At 32.8% G+C, this 22,843-nt stretch overlaps 1 protein-coding gene across 10 annotated transcripts in view; it reads right to left on the reverse strand.

The window, feature by feature from the left end:
- Positions 1–4,869: 4,869 nt before the first annotated feature.
- The window catches only part of LOC129939562 (disco-interacting protein 2), a 310,790-nt gene continuing 292,816 nt past the window's right edge, over positions 4,870–22,843 (reverse strand). For 9 of the 10 annotated variants that reach the window (XM_056047616.1, XM_056047618.1, XM_056047612.1 and 6 more), the window contains 11 exons: positions 19,526–20,078; positions 19,126–19,463; positions 17,755–19,059; positions 12,939–13,099; positions 12,791–12,872; positions 8,166–8,270; positions 7,720–8,089; positions 6,991–7,651; positions 6,488–6,921; positions 6,274–6,422; positions 4,870–6,215 (listed from right to left, as the gene is read on the reverse strand). In XM_056047616.1, the coding sequence (XP_055903591.1) occupies positions 6,112–6,215; positions 6,274–6,422; positions 6,488–6,921; positions 6,991–7,651; positions 7,720–8,089; positions 8,166–8,270; positions 12,791–12,872; positions 12,939–13,099; positions 17,755–19,059; positions 19,126–19,463; positions 19,526–20,078 (4,262 nt within the window). In that variant the 3' untranslated portion in view covers positions 4,870–6,111. The remainder of the gene's footprint in view (positions 6,216–6,273; positions 6,423–6,487; positions 6,922–6,990; positions 7,652–7,719; positions 8,090–8,165; positions 8,271–12,790; positions 12,873–12,938; positions 13,100–17,754; positions 19,060–19,125; positions 19,464–19,525; positions 20,079–22,843) is intronic. The other variant, XM_056047610.1, reaches the window with a different exon arrangement.

A 22,843-nucleotide genomic window follows, 5' to 3' on the forward strand; every position in this document is an offset into this window, starting at 1 on the left:
ACTTTGAAATATTGGCTTCAAACTAATTTTATCTTATAAGAAATATTGTTTTCAACATTCGGTAAAATTTTGAGAAAAATCGAATTGATAGTTTTTTACAAAAAATAAAAACCTAAAAAAATGTATAAATGTTGGTAAAAATTGATTTTCGACTCAAATATCTTTTTTAAAATTGTAGATATTGTCTTTTATATACTTTTATCTTTCAAAAAATATTGTTGTTAACATTCAGTAAAATTTTGAAAAAAAATCGAATTGATAGTTATTATTTATTTTACAGAAAATATTGTTTTCAATATTCATTGATTTTTATATAAAAATCCAACAGTCCGTTTTTTCATAAAAAATAAAATCTACAAAAAATAGTACGCAAATTTGGTAAAATTGATACTAGTACATATAGAAAAACTTTTAAGCAAGACAAATCGACAGACGGGATGGGAAGTTATCAGTGTGGGTCGCATCCCAGCCTCTTTTTTTTTTTTTAAATCAAATAAAGTTTTTTGTTCGTAAAATATTAAGTGTGGATCGTTCTAAACAAGGAACACATTGAAAACTGGCGGTGACCTTGATTTTAATTTTTGTTTAGTAAAATTATTGTGTAAAAGTCGATCATTTTGTAAAAAAATAATCGTTGCTAGTATTAAAATTTGTATAAAACTGCACTTCCTATTTTCCTGTACTTTAAATAGGGTAGACATAATACAAGATTATACCTAGGAGATCCTGCAAACTCTTTGGAGGAGTTTACAATTTTGTCACTTTTTAATAATGGTGTGTAGTTATTCAAGAAAGAAATCAGCTGGGGATATAAAAGATATGAATTGGAATTTTCTGCACTAAATGGAAACTTAAAATCTAATTTTAAATAAAAACTCACTCAATAAGACATGCAATCAAATTTCTATACTTATCAAAGTATTTAAATGAAAAATACAGACAACCCTAGGTTAGGCCACACTATGATATAGCTACTTTATCCTATTACACAGATAATTTAGTAACCGTTAATTTAAAGGGAAAAGCTTAACCCTTCAAATGCAGGCAACCCTGGGGCCCTACTCTGTAATGCGTTTCGAAAGCAAATATTTTCGAAAATGAATATTTTCTACTCTCTATTTCTATTGCGGATAAGAAATCTAGTACTTACGGAATGACAAATCCGCATTCGGATTTTCGTACCTGGCAATGCGTTTCCGAATGTCATTAGAGTTCGAAAACGAACATTTTGTTTCTAAACCAAGAGATGTAACGAATCGCAATTCGAAGGTCGTTTTTAAAGGACAAAAAAGAAAAATTGTGTTAGGTTGTGTGAAATAGATAAAATATAAGTAGGATTAGGTTAGGTGGAATTGGCTGTCCAAGATGGAAACGGACACACTTAGGGCTGTTTAATGGCCCATTGTGATACCACATGAATCTTGGGGCTTCCTTTTAGGCTCAATGGAACCAGTTTGAGTCCTTAACGAAACGTGAGGGGCTGATTATGCGGATATGATTTAGATTGTTAAAGAAGAATTCTCCTAGGTAATTCTTGCGTTTTCGAACCAGAGCAGGGCATGTACAGAGAAGATGAAGAACTGTTTCCTCCTCTTCCTCGTCCATACAGCTTCTGCAAAAGTCATTTGAGAATACGCCTAGTTGCGTGGCGTGCTTTCTTATTAGACAGTGTCTGGTTATGACACCAAAATATAAGTAAGGAAATAATAAGTTTATTCAAAATTTAAGCAAATAAATCCCATTACACGGAATTATTAGCGAAAAAATTGCATACCAAACAAAAGCAATATGAAATTATGGTGGAATTCGATTGACTTGAAGGAAAAAAAATAATACCTTGGCAAAGATAAATTTCATTGTAGATATTAGTTCTACGAATCTTGCACTTATCATTGTAAGTATAATTCCTTTGGAGCTAATAATGACAAGTTTGTTACTGACTCCGGAATTACGTTTTGGAGCAGCTATGAACCCCAAAACGGGGGTTGCGAATTATATCCTTAGCATCGAATTAAATGAAATACATAGCTAATATTACATAATATATATTAGCTCAACCGCTGCCGATCATAGCATACGAAGTAGACCTGAGATTTTATGAGACTTTTTACATAAAGTTTACAAAAACCAAAAGGACGGTGTACAAAATTCCTTGTATCATACTTTTCTTTATTCCAAAGCCAAATTTTTACTTAACTTCATAGCTTGTCACGCAAACAAATCGTGTAATCTAAAGAATAAACAAATTATGTTTTTTTATACATTTACGAAGGTATGCAATTTAAAAACCTACGATTAATTTTAAATATTTATGTAGTTAAAGCCGATAGAAAAAAAACCTGCATTATGCCAAAGGTTTCAACCAAACAAAAATATTTGTCCCCAAGTTTGGTTGTCGTGAAAAATGTTGTCTCGAGTTCGGTGTTAATATTTTAGTTACAACCATGGAAAATGATGATACTAAAATACTTATTTTAGTTCAAGAAAATCATAATAAATAACTTGAATCAGAAAACCTGTTATGGCAATAGGTGTATTTGGGGTCATCGGGAACTTCTTTTTCCATGGATTTGTTCCCATATTCGAAAAATTGGTATGGGGAATTTTTCGAAATTGGGAAAAAAATTCCTATAAAAAATAAGTATCGGCAACATTTTTTTCATGGGAAAATCTTGTGTTTTTCTCTCTGAATATTTCCCCGTTATTTAGTTGTCGGAATTGAAAGCGGCGCAAACAATGTAAGCAATTCTCAACAAAATAATAATAAAAATGTAAATACAAATGTATCCCTTTAAGGTCGAATTCAACGAATACTGACCAATTTCACGTTTTAATTAGTTTTATGGAAAAAAACGAGATATTGCTAATGGTTTCACCACAAATTGGTCGTAGGAAAATGTATCAAAATTTTGGAAAGAAGTAAAAAAAAACTTAACAGTTTGGGCTCACCAACAACAACTATTTTTGAATGGGAAAAAATAGGTGATAAGTTGATAACCATGATTTTTTTTCTTGGTATAGCTTGATAAAAAAAAGTACATGAGTAAGAAAATGTCTGAAAACAAAAGACAAAAAAAGCAACCGGTGGGGTCCTAAACATGCAGTATAAATTAAGTGCGTTGGAGGAAACGATATTACGAATTTGTGCCTTAGAAGAATTGGTGGAACAATGCCCAGATGCTTTAACTTTTGGTCTCCCAGCTGAACATTGAAAATAGAACTTCAACTCCTCGTCCTACAAAAAAGCCACAAAAAGGCATAACTTGCAACGTCGCTTTGGAACGAAAAATTGAAATCCAAAAAAAACTCTGCAATAAGATTGAAGAGGCAGTTGAGGCTATGAAGTGACACCGAAAAGAAATGGAATACCAATGACAAAATTAGTGAGTTTCAGAAGAAGATGTTGGATGAAACCTCAAGGCACAACATTAAAATGGAAGTGTTGAGAATGCATGAAGTTAAACCAAAGCTCAAGTTCAAAAAACGTTTACAAAACAAAAACTTCATTGTTCTCGTTGTATTTCATCGATTAATAATATAAATGATATTCTTTGCATTACGCAGACGATGTTTGCTTACTCTCTCATAGGATCATGGATCTCCATCAAATGACAACAATTGTGGGGGTGGCGTACGAATGGTCGACAAAAAAATGTCGACTGGCCAACTGAAAACTTTACAGACTCTTAAAATGTCGACTGAAGTTTGACCGACAAAAAAAAAAGTTGCCCATTTAAATGTCGACTATAAAAAATGTCGACTGAAAAGTTGTCGGTTAAAATGTCGACTGTTGTAAAGAAAAAAACAAGAAACTCTCTCTTTAATGTGGAAACTCAATTTTATTTTTAATTCAATGATATACTATACACAACATTAAAAATTAACCGAGAGTGACTTGTTGATCGAAAGTGACAAAGTGAATGATGTTCACATGCATGCGGCGCCGCATGCATGTGAACATCATTCACTTTGTCACTGTCGACCTTTTACTAGTCGATATTTTCAAAATCAACATTATAAGAGTCGGCATTTTGTTCGCTCAGACAAGAAGGAAGAAGAGCTGGACGACCGTTGGCAAAATTTGTTCCCAAGGAAAAAGAATTCCGTTAGGAAAAATTCCTAGGGAAAAATATTCAAACTATATTCAAGCTCATTCTTGACAACTTTTACAGCTTGCCAATCTATTTTAAGTTTTCAACTTATTTACTTTAAAGAAGTCAAAATAATTTTCCCTGACCATTTTATCATCTTTTTGTATTTAGCTCCTTCACTGAGCGTTACTTGTTTCAAATGTTAAAAAAAATAAAAGTCATTTTGCAATTTATTTTTGAAAATTTATTTACCTCTATATTTATATATTTATATAAACGTTATTATATTCACTTATTGGCCATAATAACTAAGAAACTATTAAAAATAATAAAAAATAAAATATTTTTTTAAAAAATACTTATTATAGTTTTAAAAAAATATTTTATATAATCACATGGAAAAGATAGAGAGATTTAAAAACAAAAAAAGCAAACAAAAAAACAATGAAAACACTTAAAAAAAAGTTATAGAAGAACCGAAAAATAAAAATAAAATTATAAAAAAAAAAAACAAAAATAATTTTTAAATTTAAGCAACTACATTAATTATTATTTTTTGTTGTGTTTGTTATTTTGTTGCTTTTTAATCTTACAAATTAAAAAGAATTTAAATTAAAAACGAAATTGCATTCTAAGAAAATATTTGTCGTTTTCTATTTTTATCATTCATAGGCTACATTTTATATGAAGGAAAACAGTGTTTTGTTTTTTAATTTTAACTTTTAATGTGTTTCATTAAAATGTATTCAAACGGAGACTTGAACAAAATATTGGTTTGTTTTTATTTATTTTGTTCTTCGACATTGAGTTATTACAATACAATAATCATAATAATTATTGTTTCACATCTTAATAATAAAATTATCTTTCGATATCATTCTCAGATGATTATTTTTCATTTCATAAAATTTTTAATAATTACGAAGGAGTACAATATAATTTATAATTGTAATCAATTAGGTTTTTTAATGTGAATTTAAAAACATACTTAAAAACAAAAAAGAAATTATATTTAAAGTATTAATTTATTTGTATTTGTATTATTTTCGATTTCAAAATATCAATAATACAAAGTGAATAATTTTTGTTTGTTTGTTTCTTTGCAAACCACTAGTGGATTATTGTGCAGGTTATTATAATTATACATAATTTTTGTTATATAAGATATTTTTGAAATAAGAGACAAAAAAATACTAAATTGATAGTAATTTATTCTTAAAATACACTTTAGCCCAATCAATACCGAATTTATAAGTTATTTACGTTATTTTGTTTGTTTTAGTTAAATTTATTTTATTTTTAATTTATCAATTGTAAAAAATTCTTATAAGATTGCTTTTGTTTTTATTTTTTATTAAATTTATTAATTTAAATATATTATTAGGTTTTTTATTTTCATTTTGTTTAAATTTTCATTAAATGCCTAGCAAGAGATAAAACTATAGTAATTTAACTAAAATAAAACAAATGTTTAAACACAAAATTTTAATTATTATTATTGTGTGTGGTCTGGGATTCTACAACTAGAAAATTGTCCGAATTTCTTTTTGTTTTGTTTAATATTAAATTTAAATTATTTTCTTATTTTCGGGATATTATTAATGTGTGTATAGATCTAAAAACTTTCGTATATTTTATTATTACATACGTTGTATCAATATTAAGTTTTATTTTAATGAAGATTTTGAGGCTTTTGTTTAATTATTGTAATTGGTTTCTTTTTTCTTTTCTCCGAATTGTTTTCTTTCGTTTGTTTTGTTTTCTTTTAGTTATATGAATTTTTGTTGTCCGTTTGAATTTGTTTTCTTTATTTTGGGGATTATCAAAAAATACATATTTTACGTATATGTATGAATGTTTTATCTTCAATAATAATAATGATTTTAATTATTTAATATTTGTTTGTTTTTATGCGAAAAAGTTTGTTAAATACGAATGGAAAGTTTAGACGATCCCATTTGAATTTGTTGTTCTTATGTTTGTTCTGGTAGTAATGTGTGTGTTTTTGTTTTTAAATTATTTACATATTATATGCAACATAAATGGGGTCCAATTGATCTGCTAGGAAGCCATCTCGTAAATGCATACGTTGTTTTTCACCGCGACTGTTGATTGGAACCACACCTGAAAAATACACAAAAATATAACATAAGGTATATTGAAAGTGTATTGAAAAGCTAACCTGGATCCACAACAACAACAACACCAACAATCAATTGATGTTCTTCCAAAACTGTGTTCGTTACCAATGGTACCAAGTCCAGAGCTTCTGATTCGTTTCCATCTAATTCAACAACTACGACTAGTAGATTTGTCCACGTAAATACAGCACTGCAAGAAAAATGATATCGTCACATTCGATTGAATTAGTTTTTTTTTGAAAAATTAAATCTTACCATTCGGCAATCTTTTTATGACAACGTAACACAGAATTTTCAATATCAATTGGATGATAATTCATTCCTCGCAATGTTATAACTTCATCCAATGCTCCTACCACATAAACAGCATCATGTAATTCTTGATCTTGATTATTTGTTCCACCACCCGATTGATTGCCAATCGAAATTGAAGATAAATTATGTTGTAATTGGCTCATCGAATGTAATGATTCTGTGTCACTATCTCGACTCGCAATACTGGGTGTAGTTTCGTCTAGAATCGATACTGCTTGAGAGCATTCGGTGCGTCGCAAAAATCCTAAATAACCGGTGCGGGCGTATACTTCAGTCGTTGCTCCGGTAACTAATTTGGCATTGAAATGATCATTGTAGTCGGTTTCGTCACCATAAATGGTGAAGTATCCATTAGCGCTGTGAGGAGATTGTACCTAGAATTCAAACAGAAAGAAATGTAATTTTGAGATCTGAGAAGCATTTTTGTTAAGTCTTGTGCATACCCAAATTTCACCCAAATGTGAATCTCCACAGTGACCCTTTGTCTCTGGATTGGCGATTATAACCTTCACTCCGGGCAGAAGTTTTCCCGACTCAATCAGACACAATGAATTAGGTGCACCTCGTTCGACCAGAGCCACTCGGTTGTTGCGTAACGCTCTAAGGTCAACGTACACCTGCGCACTCTCTGCTGAACTGGCACCTTGAACGCAAATCGCTGGATTTACTCGACAACCAAACGATGTTGATACACAACGTGTATTCAGTCCGAGTGCTTGGAAAAGTTTACAGAATTGCTGTGTGAGTTGAACGCGAGGACGTTCCTCAGCGACTACAACACATGTCCTCACGCAGCGCAGATCGACGTTTCTCTGTTTCAGTGCTGGTATCGAATTGCTAAGTGCTTTTGTACACAATTCGATAACTCCGTACGAGCAAAATGTATCACGAACTCTGTACTGAGATAGGGTGGACAACCAGAGACTAGGATTTGCTTCGACTTCATAAGGTGCAATTAAAATCGAATGATGACCACTATAAACACTAATCAAGGTCCACATTGCAAAGCCTAGACCACAATAAGGATCCAGGCAGAGTGCCACATGGCGTGATGGGTATAATTCACAGGCTAGTTTCAAACTGGCACACACACTCGAAAGGGATCTAAATTTATGAAACACCAACATAAGTTAGAGAATTAAGTTCTTGAATTTATTGAGCTATTAGCCAACCTATTGGTAATGATGACTCCACTCAATCGACCACATGTTGATACACTAAAGTCCAAATACGCCGTCGAGTCTAAAGTCGAATTAGCTATTGCAGTCAATTTACGTTTTGGATTATCATCAATATCCAAAATTGGTGGCCAACTTTTGGGGTCTATTGAAGCGGCAGCTTCACGTGATTTCAGCAATTTGATAATCGATTGAATCGATAATACAATACCACTCTTGGAAACATCAACAATCATTCGAACAGTTGGTAATGTTGTGATGAGATTTTGTGGGTGTGGTGGGCGAATGGTAATTGGCACAGCACCCAAATATAAACAGCCATAGAATGCACAAATTAAATCCAAGCCCGGTGGAAAGATGAGAGCTTGAAAAAATAGAAAATAGAATTTGTTTTGTGAATTTTGTAAATTTAGAAAAAAACCGACAAATTTTAAACTTACCAACATGATCACCAGGTTCAATCTTTCCTCTTTCTTGAAGGAGAGCAGCAATTTTTTCAGCACGTTTATGCAGCTCAGAACAGGTAAGTGTTTTAGCAACAGCACCTAAGGAAGAAGAAGTTAAGATATAAAATCATTTAAATGAAATGAACATTCAAACTCAAACGTCTTATTATTTGGTTATCCCAAGAAATACATTTTTAAGGAGTCTTCAAAATCGAAAAAAGTTTGATGAAAAAAGATGGGCCTAGCGAATAATAAGGCCAATATAATGGCTTACATAGAAAAGAAGAGTCAACATTTAGTTCTTTAGTAGAACCTCTCCATTTGTAATTTTCAAGTGGATAAGGACTTCGTTAGCAAGCAGACATTCATATCAGATCTTAATATTGTATGACTAGCAGGCACTCAAGGGATTTGGTTGTATACCCTTATTATACAGGAGACTGTGAATAAGGTAATAAAACTCAACTTTAACTCAAAGGTTAATGAATATTCAAAATATTTGAATTCAATGATTTGTTTTCTTAATATTTTAATACATTCAAAGGTATTATGGTGGAGACTGGTATTAAGTAGTCGTTAGCCCTTTTCGTTCAAAACTATAACGCCTAAATCCTAAAATGTCGAAAGAACCAAAAATGGTCACAAAACCCCAAAAATAAAAAAAAAAATCACCAATCAACCCAAACTGAATGTCGTAAGGTTCAAATAATATTCAATAAAACAACGATAAAATTATAAGTTTTCAATTGACCTAAAAGAATTTTGAAATTTAAATTTGGGTTTTATAACATAACCTACCCCGAACCTATAATAGTGAGCCCACGTAAGGGAAGTTGCAGGTGGGCAACGACATAATGCTGGGTCTAGCCAAGAGTGAGTTAGCAACCCATTTCGTTCTATTTTACTTTGGAAATTGGCTTTATTTCGCTTTTTGAAAGTGAAACAAATTTGTTACACTTCCTTGACGTTTCGAGTTTTTGGACGATCTGACAGTTTTTTCTTTTAATGTTATAAAATTAAAACTCAGAATGTCGTAGTGTCCAAAATAAACAAATCTTTTGAGAGATATGTTTGGCAATATGACATTTATTTTGGGCTTTGAGGAAATTTTTGGGGGATATGATTTTAAACAGTTTGTTATTATTTTATTAGGCAATAAAAAACAAACGATGTCGAACCTGCCTTGAGGCAAAACAGGCGGTTGCCTAGGGCGTCACTCAGCTAGGGCGGCAAAATTGGTTGTCTCAACTACATTAAAAATGGCATAATGGCAACAGCAATTATTGATCGAATAATCGAAATGATAGAACAAAGTTTACATTTTTCAAAGTTCATGCTTATTGACATGGTACAATCTAATTTCAATTACGAACAGCGTGAAATTGGTTGAAATTAACGGAAATAATAATTTTTGTTTTTGCAAAGTGAACCGAAAAAAAGTGTTAATCATCAAATAACTCTCACGGGTATTCCAGATTAGTGAAAATGGAGAATGGATAGTAAATAATTCTACATGCGAGTAGATCAGATTCCGAACAGAATCATACATTCAATTCATAATTGCCAACGACATGTTAGTAACTAATAATACGGTCGATTAACATAAAATAAAATAGAGCGAAGTAAAAGTATATAAAATTTGTCTTTAAACAAAAATTATGTATTTTAAAATGTTTACATTAAATACTCTTCATTATTTTTCTTTATATTAAAATATTATCACAATGTTTTCTTTGGAGTGAGTTCGAATTCAATGAAATATTTTCTTTTTGCACACAAGCTTTCATAGCTTTCTGAACAGCAAAACAACTTATGATTGCATCGAAATTCAATTTCCTTGCTAAAGGTGCTTCGATGCACAGTGTAGTAAGTCCGAAAACACGATCTTGAGATGAGCACGAATGATGAAAATTTAGCTACGGTTACAGGTATGGTGGAAAACACACGGAGAGCAACACAAACGTTGGGGATAACGTCTCCTAGTTCTGGGAATAAATAGCATGAACAAACTCAAAAGCGGTAGTTCTGCTTCAAAATTGGCTCCATAAATGTGTTTCAGATGAATTATTTCTTCTTTCAACTTTAGAGACACATGCGAATTATATATACTTTTGGATGAACCTTGTCTTAATTTCGTCCATTGTTGAAAACTGCCATAAAAATGAAAATGTAGCATTAAAATTTTTCATCGTATCGAACCAACGAGAAATTCCAGATACACGAGTAATTGAATCAACTATGACGTAAAAGGTGTTTATCTTAAAATTTATTTCTTCGTATTAGCTCTCCGGCTCCTCGATTTTTTCCAAAATGTCTCTTTAATTGTGAAGTGATTTGATATCCTTCAAATCTTCAGTAAACAACATATTCAAAACATTAATTAATTAATATTACGGAAACCACAATTGAAAAATATTGCGCTGGATTTTCCGGTCCCCGAAACCGAATACAAAATTTCGTTCCTAACAGAAACACAAATAAAACAAAAGAAGCTTTATAAAAACAGAACCCGAAATAAATATTTATGTTTTGTTTTAAGTTGTCGGGTCTCTTATTTTGTTCTCATTAAATATTAACAAAAATGTACGCCAATAATAATCGGGGCTTGACTGATTTTGGTAGGAAAATCCCGACCCGGGAGGATTAGAATGAGTATTAAGAAAAAATAAACATGATTTCAAAATTGTTTCAGTCAAAATCCATGGACTTTTTGCGTGCAAAGAACATTTAGATAAACTGCAGCAATACTTTCAGGCAAACGATCCTAATAAACAAATTTATTGGAAGCATTATAAAATAACGTATTTACGTATGCAAATTTTATTGTGCCCGATTAGATGAATTTACGTAGTCGCCGTTATCAGTCTAAACAATCACAATCTCAATCAATTGATTAAAAATTAGAACTTAAAGTTGATTTCTTCTACCAAGTCATATGATGTCTGGGGCGGCAACAGTCTCAGATTCGGCAATGTGTAGAAGAGTTCGGTACTATTGCCCAAATCGTACAATAACAAACTTTTAACAAAATTGTTTCTGGCGATATTGTTTTTTTTTCAAAAATACCTAACGATAAGATAGTTGATGTCCCTGCATATTGTAGCTCAAAATTTCGCAATTCCGGGTTAGGTAAGGTTGTATCTGCAAAGTTCGAGAATACATCTCACTTAGATCTCTTTGGATCTATTGTGTTCCACTGGAAAGGGAAATAAGTGAAAGGGGGTAGGAAGGTTGAAAAGTAATTTCCTAATATTGTCATTCTTCTTTTGGCTACGATTGGGTATTCGCAAAGTGACAGTGGCAGACTTGGCCTTGATTGCTGCTTGGCTGTCGATTAATAGAACTATGCTATGTGTGTCTTCTAAAATGTGGGAAGACAGATCCTTAGCGACTTCAGAAATCTGCAGTTCTTCCGCTTGAAAGACACTGCAGTAATTTGGAAGGATACTACATGATTTATTTTTTTGACTCTGTTTTTCATGCACTCCTTGTGGGAATTTCTGTTTGCGCTACTGGGTTAAAATCTATGTAAGGCTTTAAATATTCTGTCTGAATGCCAATGTCTATGTAAATAGTGTTTTTTATGTTTCAGTGCACAAAGGAAGCCGTTTTCCAGTTATTAAACAGTATTCGACGTAATGCTCTTTTAGACGCTAGTTCCTTCCTAGCAAGAGCAATGGCTCTAGGGCTGCAGTAGATGTAATCCTCATGTAGTACTTGTAGTACCTATACATGAAATTTTTTTGAAATTTGTTTTCATATTTTTTAAATTGGTAAACCTTTCAAGGGCTGGCCACCATACCAAACATGCGTATGTTAATATTGGCTTTACAATGGCAGTGCACATTAACAGAAAGGTTTTAGGGTTTGGTGTAGGGAAACACCATTAATAGTAGGGCAGTCCAAAATTTCTAGTGATCAAAACTAGTTCTGTCTTAAGTAAGTTGACGTTAAGTTCACACTTACAGGCAACAGGCATATTAAGACCTAATTCTAGAAGTTCACAAAGTATTGGTATGAATTTACCTGAAGCCATAATAACGAATTCGTTTGCATATGCAATGACTTTTAATCTACTTAAACTTATTTCGTTAACGACTAATAACAAGAGTATGGGAGATAATACAGCACCTTGTGGTGCTACATGTCCTAACTTGTTACTTGCTGCGACACATCTCTGCGTTTACTGGTACAAATCTTTTCTCATGAGGCCTTCCAAAAGGCCGATTATTTAAATAAGTCTAATAGTTCACGAAAAAAAAACCTTTAAAATATTTATTTTTTACATTTTTGAAAAAGAAATATAGACTTTTTATTAAAGAAATGTTGAACCCGTATCCTCTTCATAGGAAGCAGGACCTAATGACTCATATCCCAACCATTTCTCTGTACTATGTATGTAATTTTCAAATCCTATGAGGAAAAGGTTTTTTATGTTAGGTGATATTGTTGCAGGATTTTTCTATTTCTAGAGAAACGAATATCTCTTGTAGCCTAATATTTTAGAGCTCCTAAAGGCATAATGGTGTTTTAAATTTGTTTTAAAACTTGAGCAAATGCATTTCCAAGTTATGGTATTTTGAATCGATAAGAATATTATATATCGAATTTGTTCTTACCTTTTGAGTTAAGCAGGGTATACAAAACATGATCAGGTGCAGAATTTGCACGCCACCTTAACACCCCGGTTATAAGTTGATGCTATACAAAACAAAATAAATTATTAAATAAAATATTAAAAAAATATTTAATTATTATTAACAATACCTTCCTCTCGCTATCTTCAGACAATCCAACATCACGTCCTTGAGCCATTGCCAATCGATTGCCCTGCACCAGATTGCCAACCATAACTGAGGCCGGTCCAACTGATGTGTCTGTAATACCACATCCAGATAAGCTACTACTAGTTGTTGTTGGTTGCACTGCTGTTTTATTTTTATTTATATTTGCACAATTTTTTTTCATTGTTTGTAATGTTTTTTTTTCGATTAATTGTTTTTTATTTTTGATTTTAGAAAAAATATTTACAAATTAATTTTTTTTGTATCGAATTGTATTTTATTGTATTTGGCAATGCAACCGTGTTTTTATTTTGTTGTTTTTTAATTTTTGTTTTAATTTAATTGTTTTATGTTCGAATATTATATTATTATTGTAAATTTAAATGCAAAATATTTAGAAAAAATATATATATATGTAAATTTAACAATAACAGATACAAATATTTAAGTTTTATTTTTATATATAATTGTATGTATATATATATATAAAAAGAAAGAAGAGACAGTATATGGGAGGGTGGGGAGTTATATTATATTAAAGTAGCAAGTGACCAAATGTCCCAAGAAAAAACGCGTATTTGTTATTGATTTTTCGTTTTTGGTTATTTTTGATTTTGTTGTTAAAAACCATAATCACAAAATTTGTTAGTAATAGCGCAAAATAAATTAGACATTAACGGTGATTTATTAAATTTTGTTTATGGTGAGATATCCAGTGCCATTATGCCAATTAAAAATAGATGTAGTATAGTATTTTGTTGTTATTGTTTGTTGTTTATTTTTCATTTATTTATTTATTTAAAAGACCGCGATGGGATGAATATGAGAAGAATTTAATTGCGTTGGTCATAAACAATTTTATAACAAAATGCGCATGATGTGTAACATAAATTAATAAAATTTACAAAAATTATTGTTTAATAAGGAATTTAATTTAATTTAAGGACAAAAAAAACAATTACGATTATTGAATTATTGTGTATATATATTTTTTTGTTTTGTGGATGAGCATGATGAGTGTTTTCATGTTTTTTGTTTGTATTGTTTTGTTTATGGATTGTATTTGTTTTTTTTTTTTAATAAATATTAAAATGATTATAAAGTTTGATATATTTTTTCGTTTTTTGATTAATAATTATTTCGTATTTCGTATCAGTTAAGAACAACAAGAGCAGCATTCGAATGGAAAAAAGAAAAAAAGAAAAAAACATCGAAATAAAATAGTGTGTGGTTTAAAACATTAAAACATATTAAAAATTGTTTTCTTTATTTTTTTTGAGAATTGATTTTTGATTTGATATGAATAAATCATTGTTTTATTTTTTTAGTACATTAATTTATTAAATTAACTGAAATACGGGTTCCATATATTGAGCTAGTAAGAGAGTTTTATTTTGGTTGTTGGTTTTTCGGTCGAGATGTGTTTGTTTTTTTTTTTTTTTGAATTTTTAGTTTTTGAATGAATTTTGAAGTGCAAAAAGCATTGATTTTGAATTTTGCTGATTGAATGTTAGTAAATATTTAATATGACACGTCTTACTAAAGCAATTGTGGATAGAAATTAGATAGAGAGAGCTCTTATTTGTATGCTACTTTTACTTTTTCTTATTATTTGCATGCTATGAATTGTATATATACCAAGCAAATTCTAAAAGCAAATGCTGTTGATTGTAAACTTTGTAAACAAAAAGCATTTCCTACAACGATTTGGTTACGGTAGAGTGGTGAATTTTTTGTTAATTTCATTTACAGAATTGTATTATTAATTTTGTAAATCCTAAAAAATCTAGTAAACTGAAAGCTTTATATAATTCTCATTCAAGGTTCACAAGAAAAGTCGGAAAAAGTAAACTAAGAAGAACAAAATAGGTCTTGAGACTGCAGAATCCGTTGGACATTCATGGGACAAAAAGTTGAAAAAAAGAGCCCTACGTAGAAATCAAGGCTTAACATTACAGTATAAATCACTTTGAGGAACTTGATTCAAGAGTACAAGACCTAGGGAACAAGTATTCACAAACGCTAATTCTATACATTCATGACAACAATTTGTAAATTTCTTGAAGAGTTTAATAGAGGAAAATATTTTCAGGTTGTAGAAGCAGTTTAAATTGTGGGGTTGAATCCTCTAAAGTGATTTGAGATTCTTAAAAACGATCATGTAAGGTGAACGTCACTTGAAAGAGCTGTAGCAACAAAAAAGTGGTTGTAAATTTCCAACGTTAACGTTTACATTTTATATTTAAATGAACATTCTTCTGACCTTTAGTTAATCGAGATATAAAATTTAAAGTAAGAATATTTTTTCAAAGACAACAATTCGGTAATTCGATTTCCATGTTTTGAAAAATTCATCATGGCGATCATTATTTAGATAATTATCTTTGGAAATTGTTCAACCAAATTCAGATACATTGAATTGCTTAACAGACAAACAGCTTGATGGCTATTAATATAACGCCTTAGTCGATTGTCATCGCTCCTCATATCTCTAGCACTTTGAACGTTTGAACAAATAGAATGAGGTTGAATTTTAAATACTCACATGAAAATCAATTGACCGTGGAGACTAAAGTAGCACACCATAGACAAGGACATGAGTTCGCTTAATAGGCACTCTGGAGGTGTTAAAAGATGATAATAATTTTCTTCTAAAAATTATGTTTAGTGGTAACTTTTAAATTATATTTTAGATTTAGGTTAGATCTTCGGGCCCATCAATTCCTAGAGTGAAGGAGCCGAAGACACGGTTTTAGTTATATACAGGCGACACTGGAAAATTCTTCACGAGAGATAAAGAGCACTGATTTGAAACCATAATCCCAAAATTTAGCAGACTTCAAGGCCAACAAGTCATGCTACTGGCCAAATTTAGCCTGTTTATTCAACAGTACACATCTTTCCCCCTATTCTATGCTTAACCATACAAGACTTCTGTCTATGTCTTAACATGCCTACTATAAAGGCAAATCGGTTAAAATGTGATTGTTTTCCTTGACATCGAAGGTGCTTTTATCAACGTGGACACATCTGCAATCACACCTACACTAACATCTCTGAACGTAGAGGGTTCTCTTAAGAGTTTTATTTAATGCTTTCTAGCAGAATAATTAAATCAAAATTGGGCAACTCTTCTGCTGAAAGATTCGTTAGTAAAGGGACATCTCCTCTGGAACTTGGTAGTAAATTAAATTCTAGCTGGTCTTGTTGCTGGGATGACGTTGCTATATCGGTTTCAGGAAAGCACCTTAACACCCTTAAAGAACTCTTACAAAATGCCTAAGACAAACTAATGCTTTGGGATGATCGGTGTTGACTAACTTTTTAACAGGAAATATAAATATCCCTATGGAATATCCCTATATTAAAGGTGTCCAATTAAAGTTGTCCAATTAAAGTTTTCAGATGACACCAAGTATTTGGGTCTTATTTTTAAACAAAAAAACTAAATTGGAGTCAAAAAAGCTACTGTAGCTCCCTTCTCTAATGAATCGCATCATGTAAACTATCGCTAATGTACGACGGTATGAAGAAGGCAAACATCAGGTGCAATAAAATCACCACGTTTAAGGTCACGAAAAACATCTGGCCTACTCTATACTTGAAGCCCTTAAAGTGCTTGCTAGTTCTATAGGAAAACTCACCACACGGTTAGGCGTATTCTAATATGACTCTTTCAAAAGCCGTATTATTCAGGAAGTGGAGGAAACAGTTCTGCAAATCTTCTGTACATACTCTGCTTAAAAACTCAAGGCTTACCTAGGAAAATTCTTCTATAACAATCAAAACGATCTCAATCATATTAACGTAATCAGTCTTTCACGTTTCGCTTTTTACTCAAACTTGTTTTATGTATGGCCTTAGAGTATCCTACTATATCACGGCCAGCATAACATAACATGCTAAACTATTTATGCTAAAACGACACTAAACAGAAAAGGGCAATCCGACACTCCTTAACAAAGATGTCATCAATTTGTTTTAATATATTGAAAAATATATATAAATAATTGTGAAAACGTGAGAATATAGACAAAATCTAAGCTGGAATTCGAAATCAGCAACTAAAAAACCTACTTTTCAAAACTATTATAGAATAAGATTCAAGCTTTTCTAAAACTTCATTTAGAGTCAAATGAAGAATTGTAAGATATCTTATATATATTAGGAATTTCAGAAAACTAAGATATACTCTATATGTTTATCTGAATATTGGTAACAACAATGTTGCGGTTTAGCTTTTAAAAACACCGATTTTTTAATCATTTTACTTAAGGACGATGATATTTTTATTTCTCCATTTAAAACTTTCAAAAAGTTTGTTTTAAATTTAAAAACAAAACATAACAAAAACAAGCTGTTAGTACAAAGGATTGGACGTCACATAATGAAAATGTATGTGGTCATTTAAGCCCAATACCCAATACCCTACCTCCTTACCAATGGGACAATCTTTATGATTTATGATCTTAAATTAGATTTCGCCCACAGTTCTATATTACAAAACTCCCAAATTCACCACTCCTTAATTTTAATCGCACATTATTATTAGCTTTAGCATAATCAAATCTACACTAAAACAATATAGCAAAATTCCAGCAAACACACAATGATTGATTTATTTTGTTTTCATTTTGTTTGTGTTGCAAATAAGCATCTAACACCATTTACTAAGCAATTGAACTCAATATTATTCAACTCAACAAACTATAAAAATGCACTTAAAAATGAAAAAGTAACAAAACAGCATATTTTTGTATAAATATAATAATTGATCTTTACAAAACTCTGCCACGTACCTTGATGGATTTCCCTTGGTTTTGGAAGATTTGTAACACAAGTGTGTGGACACATGAGAACATTTGCCGGATGTAGAGATCCTTCGAGGAATCGACGTCTAGCTTCACAGAGATGAATTCCACCGAGTGGAGTTTTAGGCAAATGATTTGGTGGAACCAAAGCGAGACAATAGATTCCGACTTGATGAATTGAATCGACAGCTTGCAGCACACGTGACATCCATTGGAAGCTCTCTTCTTCGGAACAATCTGGGCGTTGTTCGGCAATAACACAAACACGTTCGTCTCGGAGAACTTTAATACTGAAGACGGCGATGCGACCGCGGTAGATGAAACGCATCGGTTCGACAGCCAAGACGGTGGCAATGATATCATCAGCGTTGTGTTTGCGTCCGGTTACAGTCATGAGTCCATCTCGAGATCCACACACAAAGACTAAACCTCCAGGTCCTAGGAAACCAAGGAGGCCAGAGCGAACGAAGAATTCATCGCATATTGGTTTGCCGGTGTTGGGATCCTTTGGATCGGGATCATCGACGAGTGGTTGGACTTTGAATGTGGTGTTGGTCAGTCCTTCAAGGCCATAGTAGGCCGTGCCAGTCGCACCACTAGTCACGCAAATTTCTCCAACTTGATCTGTCTTGCAGAGAACTGGTGTGCCTTCGGACCGTACGACAACCATTTGGGCTGCAGGCATTACCTGACCGCAGTCTTGAAGTGTTAGAGAAGTGAGTGAATCTTCGCTATCGACACGCACCACACCGTGAGAAAGTGCAGCCATCGAAAGAACACCTCGCCCAGTTGCTGATTGAGTGAATCCGCTCGAGGAACGTCCGGGACGACGCAGAGATACCGTAAAGACCTCGGAACTACTAGCACACGGGCAGATTGCATCAGATCGTAAACCTTTCGACTGAAAAACGCTGAGAAATTGATCACACGACGAGAGAGACCAAGGATTGGCACCATCTGCCACCAAGAGCATACGAAGCGATGACAATGAGATGTCTTTGTGATCCTTTGTGGCTAGCAAGCCCCAATGCAAGTCACGACTCTTGACGAGGCAGCATGAAGCGCGATGTTTGGTGATCAGTTGCATCCAGGAAGATGGTCGCTGCTTCATAAGAGCATACGGAATGAATAGAACATGCATGCCATTTAGCACTGATGTAAGAACTGCGTGCCACAAGCCAACCTCCCGCTTGAAGTCGAGCACACAGACACTGGTTTCTCCTTCGGTATAGTGACACGCCATGGTAAGTGCACGGCAGTGATTCATCATAGCTTGACGGGTCACTGTTACTCCTAAAAAGTAAAACAAAATAAATAGTGGTTTAAATCTTTTGAGTGCATCTAGAGATCGAAGCTTACCCATTACGCTGCCTTCCTTGTCACTGGTATATTCGACATAAGCAATGGCATTCTCTTCTATCCGAACATTACCAACATTGAAGTCTTTTGGAGGTTTTGGCAAATGTTCAGTTACAAACCAATGGAGTCGGGGCCATCCTTTAAGTTTGGCTATTTCACCAGTCGACGATTTGGGTAGACCTTTCAAACACGCCTCTGATGTTAAGGCAACACTTATGCCGCATGAACTCAACAAGAATCCAACTTGTTGTGGTGGTGTATCTGAACTGGACAAGGGCAGTTCAATTGGCAGTGGCACCAATCCACGGAACATGCAACCATACCAAGCTGTTATAAAACTAAACAAAGAAGAAGAAATCAGTATTTATTTGGTGACTGTTTAAAGTATTTGAAAGCTTACCTCAGCGGATCACTATTTGGATAAACCAATGCCACTCGATCACCTGGCTTCAAGGTTATCTGCTCAGGTCCCTTACTGAAGACCTTTGTCGTTAAAGCGTAAGCAATCTTTTGTGCACGCGACAGCAGCTTTCCATATGTCAAAGTTGTAGTCATCTTCCCATTTGGATCCAATACGGTAGCCATGGGTGACTTAAATGCATTTGTGCCGAAACGTTGTAATGCTGCTTCCAAAGAACGTGGCAATTGAGCTGCAACAGCTAATTGTTCGCCCTGTACTGATGACATTGTACTACCTTCGGGCTTTGGTGCATTGGGATCTTTTGGATTTGCTGCTATTTCCAACTCGATGTCATTGTCCTCGTAGAATTCGGGTAATGGTCGACGTTTTGGTCGTTTCAGGGTATTTAGTAATTGTTGAATTTTAGCTGATACTTTCCATCGTCCAGCTGTACCGGTGTCACCGGCATCGGTTTGTGAGATATTGACATAGCGGGTGACGCGATCAGCACCACGGCGAGTATTATTAAATTGGGTGATATCGGGAGCCACATCTGAAAGAGAATTTTCAGAAATGACTATAAATTAGAAAGGAAAGTGTATAAAGTAAAATTAATTCAAAACATGAATTTGTTGTTTTAAAAAGCTGCATTTTGAAATAAGTATTAAATAATAGAGCCTATAATAATGGATATCAGAAAGCCTTCGATTTAAGGGATAAAATAATTTCATAGCAATGTTCTGATATTTCTAAGGTATTAAGGAAGCAAAAATCAGAGATTTCTTCAACAGAATTTGATGAACGTAACATTCTAGAGTTTGGATTAAAATGTCCGTAGTTGGTGCGGTGGGTGGGAAGGTTAAAAAAGGGAACATATCTAATAATCCAGGAGAGTGTAAGATACCAATGATAGGTTGGTAGGCGAATACTATATCAGCGATATGTGGACGTTATAGGCTTTACTAGGCTAGGATAAAGGGACCAAGGCAAATTACGCAAGCCAAAATGAAGAAATCTCCGTTGTACGGTTTCAATTCTTTGTGAGTGAGTAATGTAGAAACGTGACCAAATCTGGTTAGCACGTTTAAGGATAGGCATGACATAAGCGATATATATGTAAATACCTTAAGCCAGATTTTTATAAGGTTAAGTGAAAAATTTGCTTTTGTAATTATATGATGTATGTGAGATCGAAAATTTAGCTCTTTATCACATATAAAGCCAAGATCAGTAATAGAGGAAAAAATAGAGACAAGAACATTACAGAACTGATAGGTATGAGGAAATAAAGCTGAACGTTTACGGGAAAAGGTCATAGATTGTTTTATTTTTTATTAAGTAAAGTTTTTATTGCACCAGGTAAAAACAAGAGTTCAGGTTATATTTAAAAAGGGAAGAGTCTTCGAAGGAAGCGATCGCTTTATTTTATTTTGATGTAATCAGCTTCATCAGAAAAGAAAATGATGTTACTTACGTAATTGATGGCAAGTGTTAATAGGATTGGGGCGCGATGGCCATCTAAGATTTTCTCTATCTAAAACTTTCTAGGTAAGGTTTAATCCATTCAATAAACAATGTTGAAAAACCAAGAGCTTTTAGTTTTAAATTGATAATTTGTGTGCCTGATCTAGACTTTTTTTTATAGATCAAGGAGTGCTTTGGAGGCAAATTGGGTAAGATTAGTCGTGGAAGACCTTTAAGAAGCCGTGTTGGAAAGAGGAAACTAAAGACTTATAATGAAAGTAAAGAGAGTCGTAAAAGATACTTTCAAAGAGCTTGGGTAGTGCAGAAAGTTTAGCAATCGGGTAGTAATAAGAAATATAATTCTTGCAACTCTTTTTGATAAAGGTAGCAAAAAGATTAACTATTATTTTTGGATAAGATGAAGATGTGCCAAGAAAGCTGTGCGTTAAGGAAAGACAGTCTGATTTTCTATTGACGTTAGTGAATTGGTAAAAACGCTTTGGTTTTTGTGTGTTGGTAGTAAAGGTAATTTAGAGGCGTTTAGAATTTTGTAGATAAGTTTTCCATAACCTGTTTTTGACATTCTTTTGTGAACCAGGGTGGAAATTAAATACAGTTCGATTGTATTATGAAAGGAACGCATTGGAGAAGACAAGCGAAAATAGAGGGGTTATACATAATATATAATAAATGCTGTTGAGAAGCGTGTTTAGATGATGAAAATCGGCTTAACGAAAGTTGAAGGTGGAAGATATTTCAGACTCCATGTAAACAAGATAAAGGAGGATAAGATATGAGATGCATTGAGACGATTGTGGAAGTGAGATCATTATTTTGGCCAAGACAGTATGATCAGAGGTATATAATTTATTATCTGTGAAATCAGAGCAAAGGATAGTTTTTGTAATCGCAAGGATATTATAAGTGAGATTTTGAGAGTTAAAGAAAATTCAAAAAAAAAAATTTAAAGATTGTTAAACTTTTGTATCTATAAAACACTTCTTAGGCAAGCTACAAGTCCGTATTTTCTTTGATGGAATGGAACCCACAGAACTTTGATGGAATGGAAATCACAGAGTAATGACGTTCAGTTTTCAGTTGAATGGCAAAACATGATCAGCCGATATTTTGACACCAGGAGAATTGATTTAATAGTGAGAGAGATTTTGTTGGACTAACTCTTTTTTTAGCTTTCTAATAAATTTTCCTTTTAAAGGGCATTTTTTGGCAGTATGTTATATCGTTTGAATTTGCCCAATGTTTTGCGAGAATTTCATTTTTTCAACAAATAGCACTAAAAGGACAGACATACCATTTACACCAAATATATCAAGACAGTTATGGACATACCGATAATAAAACGAGTTAAGATTGCATTGCAATTTTTCACACTCACGAGCACTTCAACCGGTTCATTGCATAATTGATGTAAAGAATGCTTCAACACAGATACAAAATCATTTGTACTAAAGAGGTAAGGGCCTAAATGACTATCTTGTGGTATTCCACAGTTAATATCTAACTTGTATGATTCGCTTCCATTAAAAAGTATAGAGTTTGATTTATCGACTTAATAACATTCAAACTATTTTACGACAGGTTTGCTTGACCACATTTTTGTAAATTTAATGAATTTAATAAACTGAAGTACGTTAAAACAGAGTCAAATTGTTTTTGGATTTTAAATGAATTATGTCAATTTTATGCCAGTAAAAGATAAGCTCGTGATTAAAAATCTTATTTACGCGGTTGATCTCGTGCTATTAGCAGGATCTGCCATGTCTCGCTCGTGCTTAGCTTATGATAAATAAGCTACGAGATTATTGTTTAAAATGGAACCTTACGGTGAACCTA

This window comes from Eupeodes corollae, chromosome 1, assembly GCF_945859685.1.
Source record: "Eupeodes corollae chromosome 1, idEupCoro1.1, whole genome shotgun sequence".
In the NCBI taxonomy this organism is placed as follows: Eukaryota; Metazoa; Arthropoda; class Insecta; order Diptera; family Syrphidae; genus Eupeodes; species Eupeodes corollae.